The 20,577-nt window shown below is 33.8% G+C and overlaps 1 protein-coding gene across 1 annotated transcript in view; it reads left to right on the top strand.

Annotated features, from left to right (window-relative positions):
- Nucleotides 1–20,300, top strand: part of LOC111062434 — an 89,852-nt gene extending 69,552 nt beyond the window's left edge. Inside the window, exons 2-5 of the mRNA XM_039433239.1 lie at nt 4,815–5,162; nt 6,511–6,621; nt 9,761–10,063; nt 19,414–20,300. Coding sequence (XP_039289173.1) covers nt 4,815–5,162; nt 6,511–6,621; nt 9,761–10,063; nt 19,414–19,536 — 885 coding nt within the window. The 3' untranslated portion in view covers nt 19,537–20,300. The remainder of the gene's footprint in view (nt 1–4,814; nt 5,163–6,510; nt 6,622–9,760; nt 10,064–19,413) is intronic.
- The last annotated feature ends 277 nt before the right edge of the window (nt 20,301–20,577 follow it).

The following is a 20,577-nucleotide window of genomic DNA, read 5'->3' as shown; positions in this document are numbered from 1 at the left end:
TGTTAAGATCCAAGTGTATTTGTAGATTGTGGTGGAAGTAGGTGACCTACTTTGTTCAGGAAAAATAGATTCCTGTCATATAGAATAGAAGTTGTGTAAACTATATTTGGGAAAGTGAATTTTGATATTCTGAATGGAGTTAGATTTATTTGATCGATAAGTTAATCATTTTCTGGTGATCTGATTCATCATATATCAGTATAATATATCTTTTCTAAGTCTAGAATTAGAATTTTTTTTTATCTACAAGTTAATCATTTTTCGGCAATCTATTTATTCATATATCAGTATACATATCTAGAAGTCTCGAATTTAGAATAGATTGAATGTAGTAGATATGTGAATATTGATACAATTTATGTACATCGAACGTATTGAATCGAATCTATATTCGAAATAGAAAGAGTATAACAGAATAACATGACCTGATTCTCAAGCTCAAATGAAGTAAAATGAGAAGTAACTGTTATCTGTAAATGTAACTGTAAGTGAAAATGTATGAGCCATCGATGTTCTCTATGAAATATCTAGTAGTTCTGTGAACAGTAGACCTCACGCAATATTTCATCCCAAGTACCTGATTGAAACTATAGACCTATATAGCAATAGACTGGCTTCTCCATACATCTGTGTAATCACTTGTCAGCTGATTCATGATGAATAATATTAAAGTCTGATTTTCACTCTAATATTGACGTATGAAGGAGGCTCCATATTTCTTTTATATTATCCTTGAAATGCAACATTTCCAAAAACCTTGTATATACGTCGACGCGCAATTAAAAAAGGAACATACCTGTCAAATTTCATGAAAATCTATTACCGCGTTTCGCTGCAATGCACTACATATAAACATTGAAACATTTAAACATTAGATAAATGCCAAACCGTCGACTTGAATCTTAGACCTCACTTCGCTCGGTCAATTATTTTTGGAAGGTAAATCACTAATCACCATCAATGAGCTTTAATTATTAACGAACATTATTCAACTCCCAAATAGTTAGGTGAGATCGTCTTAAATAATATTATTGATATATTTGTTTCTTACATCTTCGCAATAATATACTTTATACTATTGGATATCAATATATTGCATATACTGTAATTTCGCTATCACACTATTTCCTGTAATGAAAGTCGTGGCTTATTTTCTTAAAATAATTATGTATTTTGAAGGAGATGAAAATGAACGTGAAGGAGCTTTTTCAAGAAAAGATAGGCAATGCAGATAACTGAATAAGCAGATCATCAGTGTCTGATGTTGAGATAGTTATATGTGTATGGTATGCAATTAAAAAATAATACGTTGGTGGAAAAATTTTATTTGTAGGTCTACTGTGTAATGTTGACTAGTGAACAAATTTGAAGGGGTGATTAAGCGTTAATCTTCATCCACAAACACAATTTTAACATTCACATCTTGTAATTTTTTGTCTAGTAGTGGAGCATTGGGGTGATATTATTGTGGAGAATATCCTTATTAACTAGAAACAAAACTCGAGTTTGTGACTACCTTATCGAATGATGGAGATACCTGGTTCGGTTGAACATTATTATCATTCTCTGATAAACTCAAACTAAAGTACACAAAAGCAGAATATATATAGTAGTGAGCAATAAGTTTGGTAGATGAATTACCCATCAAGAAGGACGTCTACCATTGGTCAAGAAAAGTCACTTCCAGAATAATTGGTGGCTCATTCAAACTTATGAACCGCCATTGTTGTGACGTTTGTATGAATCGCTCAATGTGGGAGTGGCTTAGCTAGACCAATGGCAGACGTTCACCTTGACAGGCCATTCATCCACCAATCTTATCTCTTGCTCGATGCTATTATGATTTGCTGTTCTGTAATCTGGTTTCAAGATCGATATCGATCGCGACTTACATTGAAAGCTAAATATCGACCTGACCATTCTGTTCGTACCCTTAGCGGTAACGATAACCTCTAGTTTCTCCTCTCCATGAAACTGTATAGTACCTATGACATTAAAAAAATTGAAGACAATAATTCTGAGATAGCATCACTGCTGTAATGTCGTCGATAAATTCACCCATATCGCCTCCGTCTTCTTGAACTTTAGGGTTGAGTACTTGGAGAATACTTTCTCCTTGAAGCTGCAGGCTTTTCTCATAAGAAAGTGCTATCAATTATATCGATCATAATGAGTGGAGCATGATCATAATAGGAGTTGAATATGAGTGATTTTTATTGTGCTGGTGCCATTTCCTTAAAAAGAGCTGATTCTTCTTTGTAACCACATATAATACTTTATCTTATAACCACAGCTAATAAACATATCCAATTTTTTTGGCAAGAAAAGGTGTAATTACTGTAATTTACAGCCATCAATTCTAACTTTTTTTCAAAGCAAAGAAATGCTTTCTCTGAAAGGATTTTAATCATTCAAACATGAATGATTGTGAATCAAACCGAAACATATAATTAAAAGCAAATAGGCCATATCACCATAAAAATGAAAAGTAAGTTCGTTTCTGTGAAATAAACATGGATCTTGTCTCTTGGAAAAAGTAGTAAATTTTGCATCGGCTCATTCGTTGATTAAGCAGAGGCAAACGTATAATCCTGTATTATTCTGTTTTATCTGATTAGAGCTACCCGTACCAATAATAGAGAACATACTCAAACATAGATGAAATACTCAAACGTAGTATCAACCTCTGAAAGCTTGTTTTGAAGGATTAATAAATGCATTCCTAAGAACCGAGAAAAACGTCAGAGAGCAACTACAGTATTACTATTTCAATTTCAATTTATTAAAACACACAAAATAAGACAAAACAAAAAGACAAAGAATTACAAAACAAATAAAATACAATAAAATGTTACAAACATAAAAAAACTATGGGCTTTGTGGTTGGGTGTGTTGGAGAAGAGAAAAAAACTATTCAACTATTAGTATTATTTTCTCTATGGTAACACTCTCCGAGTGAGAGAAGATTCGACTATATAGTTGGTGAGCACATGATAGATTTTACTAAATAGATTGTTCAATGTTTGGCTGATAATTAATAGTTGCTGAGAATCAGCCAATCGTAGGAAATTCTGGATGGCAGCTTTTACAGTATCTATATAATCATAGCTTAAGGCTCAATTCACACTTACGCGACTCAGGTCGAGAAGAGAAGAGACTCGACTCTAGTCGAGAGCATGTGTTTCCAAATGGTGACACTCAGACCTGTCGATTCTAGTCTCCGCGATTGTCACCATTTGAAAACACATGCTCTCGACTCTAATCGAGTCTCTACTCGACCTGAATCGCGTAAGTGTGAGTTGAGCCGTATCTAAGGTTATTTAGTTACTGTAACCAGCTTTAGAGAATCCTATGATGAAACTCAGGCCGTATCAAAACTGATTTCAAGTTCGAACTTCCTCTAACAATCAGTGGAACTGGAATTAAATCAAACTTGGAATTAGATCGGCATTCAGAAATCGTTACGACTTAGCTTGAACTTGACTTTACTTTAGTTCAAATTACTTCAGCTGGAACTCTACTAAAAGGTTGACCTCGAAATCTTTTGAAACGGGCTATAGTTCAACATACACTCATAGAACAACTCAAATGAAGTTTACATTTCTGTAATAAAACAAAGAGCCTCCAAAATATTCACACCTGGTAGTGGGAGAATCTTCAACTATTTGAAATAATCTCTACAACTTGCTCTTCAATATGATTACATGTGTGTACACATATGTGTTTCGTTAGTGGCCAGCCTAACAGTCATTTTCACTGTCACTGATATGTGAGAATATTGATCGGTTGATTGATTATTTGCCTTTATTAGGGCGGAGTTAGGATTCCTGGTATGAGAATATGGGATACTAGCCGTCAGGCTCGCTTCGCTCGCCATATCCGTCTAGCCTGGACTGGATCGTCCAAAAATGAGATCAGCGGGCACGCTTCGAGGCCTGCATTTTTCATCTGAACATGCTTCATTCCATCAGAAAGTCAAAGTACTGAGAAAACGCAGAAAAGCTGAGATAACGTTGGAAAAACGCTGATTTTGGGCGTATATTTGATGAAATATTGAAGTCACTTCATCACAAAATTTTTAGACCCTAGCTAAACCTCTGTACCAAATTTGAACATTTTCGGTCTATTACTTGATGAAAGAACTTGAAAAAAACGCAAAAAACCGCTAATTTTGGGCGTATCTTTGGCGTTATTTCAAATTCCTTCTAACACAACATTATTACACCCCAGCTGAGCTTCTGTAGTAAATTTGAACATTTTCTGATCATTTGTTCTCGATAAAGCTGAGAAAGGGCAAAAAAGGTTGGAAAAACGCATATTTTGGGCGTATCTTTGGCGTTATTTCAAATTCCTTCTAACACAACATTATTACACCCTAGCTGAGCTTCTGTACTAAAATTGAACATTTTCTGTTCATTTGTTCTCGATAGAGCTGAGAAAGCGCTGAAAAAACGCAGATTCTGGGCGTATCTTTGGAAATTCTTCCAAATCCGTTCTTAGTGCGCCTCTAAAGGCCAAGTACCTTACCTAATTTAGTAATATAACAAGTAACATACCTACCAAATTTGAACGTTTTTGGTCCGGTAGTTTTTTAGTTCTGCGAGTGAGTGAGTGAGTCAGTCAGTCAGTCAGTGCCATTTCGCTTTTGTATATATATTATATATATATATATATATATCTATATATATATATATATATATATCTTTTTTTTATATATATATATATATATATATATATATATATATATATATATATATGTAATGAAGCTTCACATGGATTTCCATTCTTTCATGAATTATGATTGTCTTTTGCAGAAACGCCAACTGTTCCGCGAGCAAGTGCTCCCTCACACAGGCGGCAAAATCCCAGAGGACGCGTTCCGATCTGACCGTCTGGCGTTGAACCGGCTGAACAAGGAGGGCATCGCCGTCCCGGACGGCGTTCTGCTAGAGGCACGTCACCACGAGGCACACCATTCCTCGCACCGGAACGACCCCGACATCACGCAGAGCATCATTCGGCTAGTGCAGAAGCCGGACGGTCGCTATGCGCCTCCGGAAGGCAACTACCCGTTCGACCATCTCATCGAATCCACCTACATCATTCGTCCGCCAATCAGCGCCAAGCATTCTCTGAGGTTGCCGCCGTTCAAACCTATCGAGGTGTGTGTGGTTTATAATTATTTATACAATATAAATTATTTTTACAACATAAAAATAAACAGAGTTAAAGTTTGTAGGGTTTGTAGTCACAAGGTGACTCCAAAGATACATGATTCAAGGCTCATGATTCAAGATTCAAAATTTAAGATACAAGATTCTTTATTTGCTAGATATTTATAGATTTCACAATATGTATAGACTCGTCATATAACATGAAAATACAGAGCACATTAGGTGAAGTGTAGCCTATATGATACATAACACAAATACAGAATTTAACATACAGAACACTTATAGTGAGCACATAGAGCTCTACAACTGCATTTACAAGTTAATGATGATGCAAGATCCTATACTATTAAACGAGAAACTTCTGTTTATATGTTTAGATGTTTAGATGTTTAGATGTTTATCATATGTTTGTATTTCACCGGATCTCGAAAACGGCTCTAACGATTCTCACGAAATTCAGAACATAGTAGGTTTATAATATGGAGATTCGATTGCACTAGGTCTCATCCCTGGGAAAACTCGATGAAGGACATTAAAAGGATAATAATTATTATTCATCCTTGGAAAAACAGCTGATAATAATCATTTCGTCGTCTGTTGGTGATGGAAGTGAGTGAGAGCGAGTTCATGTATGTGGGACTGTCTCAAAATTATGACTCAGCTGTTGAACTTTTGTAATCATTCAATCAGGTACTTAGTGCCGGTTGCAAAAAAGACGGGTTATTTTGAATCCTGATTAATTCCAGTAGATTCATCTTTTTGAAATGGTCTTCCCTGATTTGGCTTTTGTGCAACTGGGCCTTTGTGAGGGAAATTTTTGCATTCCTCTGGGAATTAATCTCAATTTACTGTGATTAGATAGAACATTCCTGTTTGAATGTTATTATAATTTCTTCTTTCGTAATAATTTTTTCATGCTTTCGTACTCCAGAGCGAAGCTCGGCCCCCGATATTCTATAATCTAATAAAGGAAAGAATTGGCTTATACACGTACGGGATAGGAGATTCACGTATGACCCATCATCACGTCTAAACTACTGGACTGATTTACTTGAAATTTTGCATTTAGATTCTTAATTTACCGAGGATGGCTATAGAAGGCCAATCTAGAGTGGCCTTGTTATAAGCCTATTTTTAATTCTTCAAGTAGGTCAAGTTTCCAGTTTGTCAAAATTTCAATTCGACCCTTGCGGAGCACGGGTTACCTGCTAGTAGTAATTAATAGTATACAGTAATAGAAATAGAAAGATTTAGTTTTGAGACTCCCCCCCCCCACTGATTACTGAATGTTTGGGAATTATTCCAGTTTGTTTGAAAAATGTGTGATTATTTTCAGATCCCATTAAGAATACCCTCGGAACCATTCTTTCCTTCGGAGGAAGATGTTTTCCACCTGACAAACCACATTGACAGCTTCTACAATTACAACCATCTTGATGATGAGAGGGTGAGTTTCTCCATCTTATTCTTCATATTTAATAATTATATATTCGATACTAATAATTGTTACATGTTTTTCATTCCCATGTTTGACCTATAAAATATAATCTTATAATCAATGCACGCCACGCTACTTCTTCTTCTTCTTCTTCTCTTCTTCTTCTTCTTCTTCTTCTTCTTCTTCTTCTCTTCTTCTTCTTCTTCTTCTCCCTTGCCTTTTTCCCATCATTTGGGGTCGGCTCTCCTGGATCTAAGTCGCCAGTGATTGCGATCTTGGGTCGTTTCTGCTGTTAGTTCCAATATTGTCTCATATCCCTATGCACTGGTAAAGCCCTAGCATACCACGCTACATATAAAAGTTTATTTGTACTTTCTCATTGTATTGTTAGTCTGGATAGAGAATACATTATTATGGCTACAGTAATAATTTGAGCTCATTCAGTTCATTCTATTATAGGACTGAGAACTCTGCCATACATATTTTTAAAATATTTTTTTCAATTTAGAAATTTTTTATCTCTGTGTCGTAACCTGAAAACAATTGTCGCTCGCTGTAGAAAAGAATCGGTCTAGAATATGTTCTCAACAAGCCTACTGCAAATTATTACTCAGGAATTCGAGAGATGTTATCTCTATGATTGATGGTTGTGTACTATGTAGCAGATTCTGAATGATCGACTTTTTAACGATTTTGAAGTGAAAGCGTCCTGGAATTGAAAAATATTCAACTTTCGTGACTGGAAAAGAGGAAGAAATAATATACCACAGGTCACAGACAATAAAATAGCGTAGAAAACTAATAATAAAACTAATGACTGGGGATAATAAAGTACGGTAGCATCAGCGGTGTTATTATGTTATTGTGAGGATGACCGATCGATGGTGTGGACCCGTTTCGATTGTGTTACATAAGTCTGGTGTGGAGCACGAAAAGCATTATGTTGGCCTGGTCAGGCTTGCATGATTGCCCTCTCTGTTATCAGATGAACGGTGGAGATTGGCGAATGCATGCATGAAATGAAGCTTGTAATCTATAGAATAGATTGATTCAACTGAGAGATGAATCTAGGCTGGAATAGTTTTATTTTTCGATGTTTTATTTCTCAAATACAGAGTTTTCTTTCTTTATGTGGAGTGATCCGTGGTCTAGTGGATAGAGTGCTTGCGTAGCAGCACAGAGATCCCGGGTTCAATCCCTCTCATAGCCAAATTTTTTACTAGATCACTCCCGTGTTATCGGATGGGCACGTTAAACTGTCGGTCCATTAAACAGTCGTAAGGCCCATTGACGGCTTAAATTATATATTCAGGCGGTGGGACCTTCCCGCAAGGGACTCCCCACTAACAAAAGCCATACGAATTTACTTTTTTCTTTAGGTGCATGCAGACTTATGCGCCACAAACATGCGTATTATTTAACGTTTTATCAGCTGAAGTGTAGGTATTATCTATCAGGTAGAGGCAGTACAAGCTATCATTATTTCATTTTACTTTACTTTTCTTGTTCGTCACAATTATTAAACTGCATTAAGGGAGCAACGCTCCCGCAGTATATGACACGTCAAAGTCTAATCTAATATAATACTACCATCCTTCATATTCCAACACAACAGTAAATAGAACACAACAGATTTCACATGACATATAGTAATCAAACATTAACCAACAAGGAAGTCTGCCAATCTGTAAGGACACAATACAATAAGGAATTCCCTGAGTGTTTTTGAACTCCTTCAAGCCCTCAATTTCACAAATGTGAGATGGAATTGAATTGAATATTTTCATTCCCATATAAAGCGGGCCACTCTCCAGCAGACTAAGTCTATGATGTGGTTAAACAAAACCTCTAAATCTTTATCTCTTTCTGTATAGGGCTACTTGTAATAAAAATAGAAAGAAAAATAAAAATCTCAGTACCCTTTTTGAACTATTTAATCACAACATGTTTCAACATTGATGCCATTTTCAAGTGATATGAAATAAATAAATACTGCTGGAAGATTCTTATTTTGATCATAATGTTAGTGTATTCATATGATTTTATGAGCTAATCTTGTATTATCTGAATACCAGTTTTAGCTGAGCATTATTATGGGAGCAGGTATGTTCTTTATATCACCAATATTCTATGATTATCTGTATCTTGCTATTTCTGTACGAATACAGATATAATAAGCTAATGAAGAGTGAAATGCGCGTGTTCGTGGCGTATCAGTCTGTACGCACTTATATTATATAGTGTACCACGAGAGGTTTAACAGCCGAATCCTGAATTCTACAATACATTTAAACCAAAAATGCTCAGTAAAATTTTCTAATATCGACCTTAGTTTTCGAGATCTATCAATAAATTCTATTTTTAATAAGCCTAATTACCGTCATTGAAACGTCATTAATTTAACCATCATTTAAATTCAATAACTAGAGAGCTGTTAGTCAAAATCTAATTTTAAGGATATATGGTTGAGAAGAGGAAGAAATTTCCAATAAAGTTCATACAATTCGTTCCTTTATTTGACGTTTTCAAACTTATGAGCACACATAGTTGAGTACATTCGTCTAGCTCAAAGCCAAATTTCTAACAGTTTTTCCTTGATTTCTTCTCAGGGTAACAATGTTATAAGCTTTCAAATGAGTATAAATTTGTTAGAAGAATTTCACATTTAACTTCTTTTTATTTATTCCAATAACAAGCAATATTGAATGTGAGTCGGAACAGGCAATAGCCTAATCTCTGCTTGAAAGAAGAAGAAGAAGAAGAAGAAGAAGAAGAGAAGAAGAAGAAGAAGAAGAAGAAGAAGAAGAAGAAGAAGAAGAGAAGAAGAAGAAGAAGAAGAAGAAGAAGAAGCATTTCAATATACCACAGTAACGAAAACTACAAAAATAATATCCCTGGTGAGTACCGATGTTACACCTTTCGTGAAACACCATTAATTGAGTTCAATTTTTACTTTCCTTGCCCTATCGTAAACCTTTCCTTGTACTTTCCTGTACTTTCCTTGCCTTATAGTGTGATGTACCAAAGGGTGACGTCACAATAGGTAAGGAAAGTATTGCTCTCCAAAAAAAATTGAGGTACCCTAATTTCAAGTTTTCTATGCGTTTCAAGGTCCCCCGAGTCCAAAAACTTTATTTTTTTATTGCAGGCCTGGCCCGGACTCACGCCTTTATACCATGGGGCAGCTGGAAGGATTTTGAGAGAGGTCGGAACCAACCCAAACAACTACGCGGCGGCTTCAATGCTCCACCACAAAGTCAAGGAGCCTCCGCCACGGCTTCACCCCTTTCAACCGCAGAAATCAGTGACAAGGAACCTCAATTCGCTCCAGAAACGGCCAGAAGTTCCCAAAAATGAGACAGCTCCCAATTTCAGCGGCATGCCGAAGACTAATTTCAAATGTACGGCTAGTTCGCCTCGGATGATTGCTGATCCTGAAGGAGGATGTCAGGTAAGAAATTTCTGATAATAATACATTCTGTGAATTCTAGATGTTTTTAATTAACATGCTATAATATTCCACGAAGTCTTTGTGTATGTCGTACCATTATGTTGAGGTGGGGTAGCTCGATAATTTAACTATAGAAAAATATCATCTCTGTCTACTCAGCCTTAAAACTCAAGTTGGCTTCACTTCATGAAGATTTCAAAGATTTATATTAAACCACATACAAAAAGCAAATAATGTTGTTAGTGCTTGTTTCAAGTTTGTTACAATTGATACAAAAGCAATCTTGATTCTGATCTCTCATTTGAATGTTTTAAATGTGAGATTCGAATGTGTTTCAAAAGTTTCTAGTGATTATTCATTCATCCATCGCAGTTGGATGAATTATTTTCAATTATTTATGATTAATTTGAATGAATTTATCAGATCATGAACAACGATATATTGCACTCGAGATTCATTAAACTCTCGAATCTCTCAAAATTTGAAGTGTTGAACTCTAAAAATTTAAATGGAACTTTCAATACTTAATAACTCTTAGAGTAAAGTGAGATGGTATCATACTGAAATGAGATAGCCTTCTTCTTTTTCTGTTAGTTTCTATATTCTATTCGTTTGAATATCGGCCACCATGCATGCTTTTCTGACTGATGAGATAGTTCAGTGATTTTTACAATCAAAAGAATCAATTGCGATACGCAATCAAGAAGTTTGAGTCAAAAGTACGTGTAAGAAGTAAAACTCACATTTAACCCGGAAATTGAACCATAGATAATTAATTATAAATTACCATTAACCAATTAGATTTTGATTAGAGATCAGAGGTTGAAAGAGTTCATCTAATTGAAATTACTTTCTTGTTGATCCAAACGAGGCAAGAGCAACAACATTCACTACAAACATCATGATGAGAATTCAAAACAATCTAATCGTTTAAGCACTTCAATGATGACTATAAATTGAACTGGGAAATCTTTCTACATTTAATATTCACAACAACCTGGAAATTGTTATATTGCGGTTGAAATGGAGGAAATTAGCCTCCTGTAGATAATGTCACAGAATAAACAAGAATATCAACACTTTGAAGCAATCTCTTAAGACATCTTCTTCATTTTTATCTAATTTCAATAAATTACTACTGATCTATTTATTGGATAACCCGAAACTTCTTCTGTTCTTAAATTGAGTCCAATTAAATATTGAAGAAAATTGACACAGGTCTCTGCTTCTAAAATTTGTTGATTATGCAAAGTATCTGAGCTATTATTTGCTGCCCTATAAGCAGAACGATACTGATCTCCTAATGCGATGAATCGTGAAATTACAGGGTTCTCTTTTGACATTTTGTTGGCCTTTCAAGGAAGAGATGAATGCCATCTCCATTGCAGATTGAAACGAAACTGATCGATTTATTATGAAATTGATAGATGTTTTCCCTATACATGAATTTCAAAGGAATATCTGTGATGAATTTTTAGGATAAAATTATAACAAGTTAATTGAATGTTCATTTTTAATGAAAAGACTCGAAGCTGTCACATCATTTACTAAAGTATCGAGGTATAGTTTTTGGTTCTTCTTACACCACTATCAATCTCAAGCGAAGTAAAGTTATATTTAGTTCTTTACTAAAGTATCGAGGTATAGTTTTTGGTTCTTCTTACACCATTATCAATCTCAAGCGAAGTAAAGTGATATTTAGTTCTTTACTAAAGTATTGAGGTATAGTTTTTGGTTCTTCTTACACAATTATCAATCTCAAGCGAAGTAAAGTGATATTTAGAAAGCGATATGAATGACCCATCAAGTTGACAGTCCGCTATTGGTTTAGATAAGCCACTCCCACTATGTGAAGCTCGTACATCAAGTACAGTATTTGAAGAACAATGCAACATATTCACGAGTAACATAGGAGATTGGTTCATTTGTTACAGTACCTGTGAAAATGTATTTTTCCTCTTTACAATGTTTGGAGTTTGACCACCATTGCTGTGACGTTTGTATGAGTCGCTCATTGTGGGAGTGGCTTAGCTTGGCCAATGGCAGAACTGGATGGGGAAGGACGTCCTTTCTTCCACCAATCAAATCGCTATCTCGAGACTGTTCAGTCTGTTGCTCTTTAGTTTTAATTTATGAGAGATTTATAATGGTGTAGAAACTAAAAACTTGAAAATGATTTTAGCTTCAAAATGACCTATGGTCGAAACTAGTCGTTAAAATATTTCAAAGTTTTTAATAAAAGGGTACTAAAAGTTGTTATATTGTTTATATTTTAAACTGAAAACTGTATATCGATATGATTAATAATGTCCATCACTCACATTTAATAGTAGAACAAGTTGAATAAATTACGTATTTCACTTCTTGATTATTGAATCAGCTCTACAAACGTCATTGAGGTTTTGTTTGGAACAGTCGTTCCTCTACCGTATTATGAAACAATCTGAAAAATAATGCAATAAAAACTTGAATTCACAATATTTTTGATATTTAACAATATTGTTCTTATTTTTCAACTGTAAACTGTATATCGATATAATAATGTAAAATAATATATGTCCATCATTTACATTCAATAGTAACTATCAAGTTAAATAGATGGCGTATTTCACTTCTTGATTATTGAATTAGTTCTACAAACTTCATTGAGGTTTTGTTTGGAACAGTCGTTCCTGACCGTATTTTGAAACAATCTGAAAAATAATCCAATAAAAACTTGCCTTCACAATATTTTTCATTACTACCGTGGAAGAGAGGAAGGAGATTGTAATAGCTTACTAAAAATAGAGTGGAATTCCTCTTATGAAAATCAACATCTCACAAATTTGAGTGCTTCAATACCGATGAAAATTTGAATCATAATAACTAATTCAGAAAAAAACAAGAGAAATGATTTCACAATTGGATGAAGAGAACCTGTTGTGAATCCAATAAGAAGTTTCAGAGTTCATGAATAAATAATTCAAATTAATGACTAACTTAAAGATTGAGTTTGAGCCCAAAAACTACTTATCAAAAATGTAGGCACTTCAGTAATATACCAACGCTATGCATTTGCATAAGTAATATGCATTTAGAGATGATTTGGACGTTCAAAATATGGTAATCATAACGATTGCACTTCTAATAAGTCCATCATCACTCAGTCAACGTATTATATTAAAAAAATAAAAACATTTTCGGTTGGACTAATAATAGATCCAGTTTTTCAGAATGCATTGGGCGTGTCACAATCTATAAGGAAACTCATTCACTTTCAATTTGAAAATAAACTCTTCAACTGTCTAGACATTGACGTATTCTCTGTTACCTCTACTCATACAAATCACTACTGCTCTAATAAATATAATAAATGACTCGTTTTTATGTTATACTATTAAGAAATATGTAGAAAGAAGCTAGTATTAGCCTTTTCTATTTCATATACCGGTATTGTAATTATATTTTCTATCATGCATTCTATCAATTCCATAGATCTACAGTATTTTAAATCAAATCAGTGGTGTTTGTATAATAGACATGATTCAGAAATTCAGAAATCGAGCTCTATTACAACCTGCAAAACTGCAGACATCAATATGAAAAACAAACCAATTCTGAAAAACCATTTACAAAGTTTTTCATTTCAGTTTTTTCAAAGAAAATCCTTTCACTCAATTTTCTACTAATCTTCTTGATAACACAATAATTCATAGTGCTGTTTTGAGAATGAAATACTGTGAATCAATCTATCTATTTGAAAACAAATGTTATACGCTTCTAATATTATACTCTATCATGCCTTTCATTGATTCGATAGATCTTCAGTATTCTACTTACCACCCTTCTATACTTATGACCACCTAATTCACTCATATTCTTGATTATTTATTTATTTCATTCATTTCACAATCACAATATCAGATTAATGATTGGGAGAGAATCAACAGGATAAACCCAAAACTGTTTATCTCCCTGATTGGGAGAGAATCAACAGGATAAACCCAAAACTGTTTCTCTCCCTAATTTTAATGAACATATTCCAAATGAGGTTATGTGAACACTTTTATCAAAATCACAAAAATGTACTGTCTAAATATACATTATAATAGACAGTGCCATTTTGAGAATGAATTATTACTGTAACTATCAATCTATCTCTATCTATACATGAACAATTAATGTAGTAAGCTTCTCCGATACGAAAATTTCACAGACCATTTCACATTGCCAAAAAGAAACTCAGTTTAGAATTTCATCGAAACCTTGAAACGAAATGAGGCATCAGTAACGCAAGACCAATATTCTGACGTTTTCAGTGAGTCACTTTTGGCACGCAGTGAATAACCTGGCACGCAGGTTCTCTTTTCTCTGTTTTTGGTCACTACAAGCATAGAGAGAAGAATACTACTCAGTTTGTCTCTGCTATAAGTTACAAATATAAGATTGATCATTCGCTTGCCTCTTATATGCACTGTTGGTAACATTTTTTCATGGTTTTTCATTAATATAACACCGTATGAGAGAAGAGAATGTAACACAGCAAAATGAACACTTCTAAGCGATCTTGTATCTAGCAATTTCTTCACGGTTCTAAGAACAAATACTGCCGAGTTGAGTTTGCTTTTTAGTTGATCTAAAAAGTGTGGAGTTTGAAATCTATCGTTCACCTCTTCTTCCATCCTTATCTCTCACACGCTATCTGCATTTAGTTCCATCCTTTTCTTTTCTCTCTTTTCTGTGCTTTTGGTCACTATCAGTTACAAATATAAAATTGCTCACTTGTCTCCCATATTCACTGTTGGTAACATGAGTGGAGTTTGGAATCCATCCATCCTTATCTCGCATACGCTATCTGCATTTAGTTCCATCCTTTTCTTTACTCTCTATTCGGTGCTTTTGGTCACTATCAGTTACAAATAATATAAAATTGGTCACTCACTTGTCTCCCATTTTCACTGTTGATAACATGAGTGGAGTTTGAAATCTATCCATCCTTATCTCTCATACGCTATCTGCATTTAGTTCTATCCTTTTCTTTTCTGTGCTTTTGGTCACTATCAGTTACAAATATGAAATTGGTCACTCACTTGTCTACTATATTCACTGTTGTTAACAAGTGTGGAGTTTGAAATCTATCCATCCTTATCTCTCATACATTATTGCATTTAGTTCCATCCTTTTCTTTTCTCTCTTTTCTGTTCTTTTGGTCACTATCAGTTACAAAAATAAAATTGGTCACTCACTTGTCTACTATATTCACTGTTGTTAGCAAGTGTGGAGTTTGAAATCCATCCATCCTTATCTCTCATACGCTATCTTCATTTAGTTCCATCCTTTTCTTTTCTCTCTTTTCTGTGCTTTTGGTCACTATCAGTTACAAATATAAAATTGCTCACTCACTTGTCTCCCATATCCACTGTTGTTAACAAGTGTGGAGTTTGAAATCTATCCATCCTTATCTCTCATACGCTATCTACATTTATTTATTTACATCAATAGAAAAATTACAACAACAACATATAGTGGTCAGTGATAGTGGTTTCAATTTTTCTGCTCAAAATTTTCAAGTTTATTCCAATATTATTGAAACTTTCGGATTGTTTAGTGTTATTTCCGGCTCTTATCAACCCTTCGAAATTCAAAATACATCAGACATATCTCGAATACGTATTCTCTGAGTGTTAATCTTTGGTGAAAACAGAAATTTTAAACTTAACCTCACTTTGGACTATTTATGTGCCAAAATCAAGGAATTGAAGAAGTTTTGGGAAATTGCCTGTTTCTCTTTCCAAATATCGTGTTTGTGACTGTTCTAATAAATAGAAAAATATAATATAGAGGCTTACAACTTTATGCCTAAACAAGCCTCATTGAAAATCAATTGTTTACACAAACTGAAACTAAATTAGTAAGAAAGAAAAAATGTAATTTAGTTCTATCCTTCTCTTTTGTATGTTCTCTTGTTCTCTTTTCTGTGCTTTTGGTCACTATTAGTTATAAACATAGAATTTTTCATTCAATTTTATCCTATATTCACTGTTGATAGCATGAGTGAATTTGAAATCTATCCATCCTTATCTCTCATTTGGTTCCATCCTTTTCTTTACTCTCTCTTCGGTGATTTTGGTCACTATCAGTTACAAATATAAAATTGGTCACTCACTTGTCTCCCATTTTCACTGTTGATAATATGAGTGGAGTTTGAAATCTATCCATCCTTATCCCGCCTAGGCTATCTGCATTTTAGTTCCATCCTTCTCTTTTCTGCGTTTTCTGGTTCTATTTTCTGTGCTTTTGGTCACTATCAGTTACAAATATAAAATTGCTCACTTGTCTCCCATATCCACTGTTGTTAACAAGTGTGGAGTTTGAAATCTATCCATCCTTATCTCTCATACGCTATCTGCATTTAGTTCCATCCTTCGTTGGTTCCCAGCCTGATTGATGGTTGAGAACAATCCTGTTTCCCAAGCCTCCAATTACCCATTTAAGTCACGTTTTCCCGGGGACCATCTGCACCTGAGGCTATGACTGTCAACGGACACGTAACTTGCCATACCTTATTCTTTTTTACTCTTTTGAATTGAATTCCAACAGCTACAATACAATGGCCAGCTAATTGACGTCACAAAACCTCCATACACTTTCGCTTGACACTTTGCAGACAGTAAAATTAGCTGTAGATATGACTGTGAAGCCTGTGTTACATTGGCCTATTACAACCAATAAGCGCGCAACACTGATGTCATTACAAATTTCCATGAATTGAGATGAGTTTTTCATGAGTCTTCTACTGCCGTTTAAATAGCAATAAAATCTAAACAATACAAACTACTAGGAGACGAAATATGACTTGAAAAACTGAGAGGAAGAGAGATTAGATGAGCTAGGACGTTATCACAGAGAAGGGTTTGATTGATTGATTGAGTACTTTATTTATGTAGATTACAATATATACTGGCTTATACACTTATATACAATAACTTACAATACAGCAAAATTATAGATGAATTTACATAATATAGACTAAGAAAATAATTATTGAACTGTATATGATATGAAAAAGCAATTTGTAATATAATAACTATAGATAATAATTATATTGTTATGCATCTACATAAATTGGCGGAGCTTTGGACATATCAATGTCCATTCTTCGGAAAGAATATTAAAAATATCCTCCCCACTAACTCTCTACCAAGGATAGGAGAAGGATAGAATCCTTAATAAAATGGAAACAATACAAATTACCAGGAGAAGAAGTATGACTAGAAAAACTGGAAAAAGAAAGATTAGATGAGTTAGGACGTTACCACAGTGAAGGATAGGATGAGGATAGAATTCTTCTTTCCTCTGTGAAGTCACAGACAAAAATCGTTCAGTAATATCATAGTGAACAATGTGATAAAATAGAGGTACTTCCAGTGTCAGTTACTTGAAAATACATTGTCATTCAATCAGAAGGTACTAGAGCAAATTAAAATGCTGATCTCTTGGAGATTACAATAATCAAGAAAATCAAATCAAAATCGTTTATTCATCCTTAATCCTATTATATTAAGCGAGCAATTTCTGTATTTATATATCTGGTTATTTTTATATCTGGTTATTTTTATATCTGGCTATTTTTATATCTGGTTATTTATGTTCAACGGATCTCGAAAACGGCTCTAACGATTTTCACAAAATTTGAAACATAGTAGGTTTATGATTTAAAGATTCGATTGCACTAGGCCTCATCCTTGAAAAAACTCGCTGAACGACATTAAAAGGATAATTCATTCTTGGCTGAAACTGCTGTGGATAGTAAAAAAGTGAGTATGTGAAGAATCAAAATATCGCATCCCCGAAATTCATAAGATGACGTATAGCCAGCTGTGAAATATAAACACGATCATTTTAGAGAATTGTGTTCTGTTTAACAAAAAATAAAAATAACGAGCGAAGCTTAGTGCCCCGATATTAATAATAATAACAAAATATTATAATTATAATTATTATAAATATAATTAATTCATATCAATTATTATTAATAATGAATATAATTATTAATATTGAGAAGAGTTGATTTATGAATACGGAGTTTCGAGCTGTAAACTTTATCAAATCCTTCAATCAAAACATTTCTTCAACTTCATCACGAATAATACCCCCTCAATTGATGCATTACTTCATTGTATTGAATAAACAAATGCATAGCTTGAAAATGCACCTATTTAAATAGCTATATTTATGTACCTTTTAAAATAAACTTATCATTGTTTTATCACTGGTCAATGAATTTTTGAATATCTTCAATGAATATTAATAATAATTGGTATTGGTACCACCACAACCATATTATAATTTTTTCATGAGTACCGTAAAAATGCATCCGTTTTCACATTGATTCATCATTTTCTTGAACGGTTAGGATCAAATACACTTCGACTCGCCTTGGATTTGGATCAAGGTCATTTCAAACCCCACCTTGAATCAACGATTCCCCAGAACAGTGTCTGCATCTCTACCTAGTCTCAATTTTCGAGTGACACTATTTCTAACTAGAATGACTATGCATTATGATAACTTAAATGAATTAATTTGTTCTTATTCGAATGATCTTCCACCATCTATTTGTAAATATCATAACTTTCACGGAAGGTTTCCCTTTTATACTGTTTATTCAATTTCATCTTCTATTTTTTATGATTGATTTCATTGAAAATGATGATCTTCCACCATATATTTGTAAATATCATAACTTTAACGGAAGGTTTCCCTTTTATACTGTTTATTCAATTTCATCTTCTATTTTTTATGACTGATTCCATTACATTATTTCTAATTTTGATGATTGATTTCAACTGTTTGTTTTTCCAATAATACCTCACAAAAGGTTTTCCTTTAATACTTTTCATTCAATCTCATCACATTACCCCTATCTTTGATAACTGATTTCAACTAGAAATAGAAAGAAAAAATAAAAATCTCAGTACCCTTATTGAAATATTCAATCACATGTTTCGGACATTGATGCCATTTTCAAGTGATATGAAGTCTTCATATCATGGAGATGTCCGAAACATGTTGTGATTAAATATTTCAAAAAGGGTACTGAACTTTTTATTTTTCTTTCTATTTCTATAAAAGTAGCTCTATACAGAGATAAATAAGAGATATCAGAGATATCAAAGAGATAAATAAGATGGCATATCAACCTGATTTCAACTGTATGATATCACAATAATACACCACAAAAGGATTTCCTTTTATACTTTCCTTTCAAATTCCATTACATTATTTCTAATTCAGATGATTGATTTCAACTGAATGATTTGTCATTTTACTTTGTATTACAGTTTGTTGAATAATTGTTTCTATTCCAGGTGTTCCATCTGTGCCACATGGACGGCCACAAAGAATCGTTTATGTGTCCGAAAGGCATGAGGTTCCACGCCGGGAAAAGCCAGTGCTTACATTGGCAACAAGTGCCCTGTAATGCTCGATGAAATGTGCCATTTTATGAGAACTTTTGAAAAATCTCCATGTGCTAAAGACGTACAAAACGTGTTTCATCATGAGACAATAACGATTCACAGAACTTTGGGAAACTCTCCATGTGCTAAATAAGTACAAAACGTTTTCCATCATAAGTCAATTGTAATGATTTATAGAACTTTGTCAAACACTCCATATGTTAAAGTACAGTGCAAAACGTGTACCATCATAAGATGATAATGAAACTTCATAGAGCTTTGAGAGACTCTCCATGTGCTTAATGAGTACAAAACGTTTTCCATCATAAGTCAATTGTAATAATTCATAGAACTTTCACAAACTCTCCATATGTTGAAGTAGTGCAAAACGTGTTCCATCATAAGATGATGATAAATATTCATAGAACTTTGAGAGACTCTCCATGTATTAAAGAAGTACAAAACGTGCTCCATCATAAGCAATAAATTATAATAATTCATAGAACACTGACAAACTCTTCATGTGTTAAAGTAGTGCAAAACGTGTTCCATCATAAGATGATGATAAATATTCATAGAACTTTGAGAGACTCTCCATGTATTAAAGAAGTACAAAACGTGCTCCATCATAAGCAATTATAATAATTCATAGAACTTTGACAAACTCTTCATGTGTTAAAGTAGTTCAAAACGTGTTCCATTATAAGATGATAATGAAATATTGAATGAAAAAGACTAAGAAATTGTCAAAAACCACAGATTTATTGATACTTAGAAAGACCGGTTTCGGTTATTACACCATTGTCAATCTCTGACAATTTCTAACCGAAACCGGTCTTCCTAAGTATCAATAAATCTGTGGTTTTTGACAATGTCTTAGTCTTTTTCATTCAATATGGATAATTACCACAATATCAACTTCTCAACTACACAAAAAATGATAATGAAACTTCAAAGAACTTTGAGAGTCTCTCCATGTGCTTAATGAGTACCTCCAAATTTTGTCTCATCATGAGACAATAATAATTCATAGAGCTGTCTTTATAATAGCGATAAGTTCAGATTTGTATATTA

The sequence above is a fragment of the Nilaparvata lugens genome, chromosome 7 (assembly GCF_014356525.2).
Source record: "Nilaparvata lugens isolate BPH chromosome 7, ASM1435652v1, whole genome shotgun sequence".
NCBI lineage: Eukaryota > Metazoa > Arthropoda > Insecta > Hemiptera > Delphacidae > Nilaparvata > Nilaparvata lugens.
The sequence above is the reverse complement of the archived record's forward strand: the minus strand, read 5'-3'. Positions and strand labels throughout refer to the sequence as shown.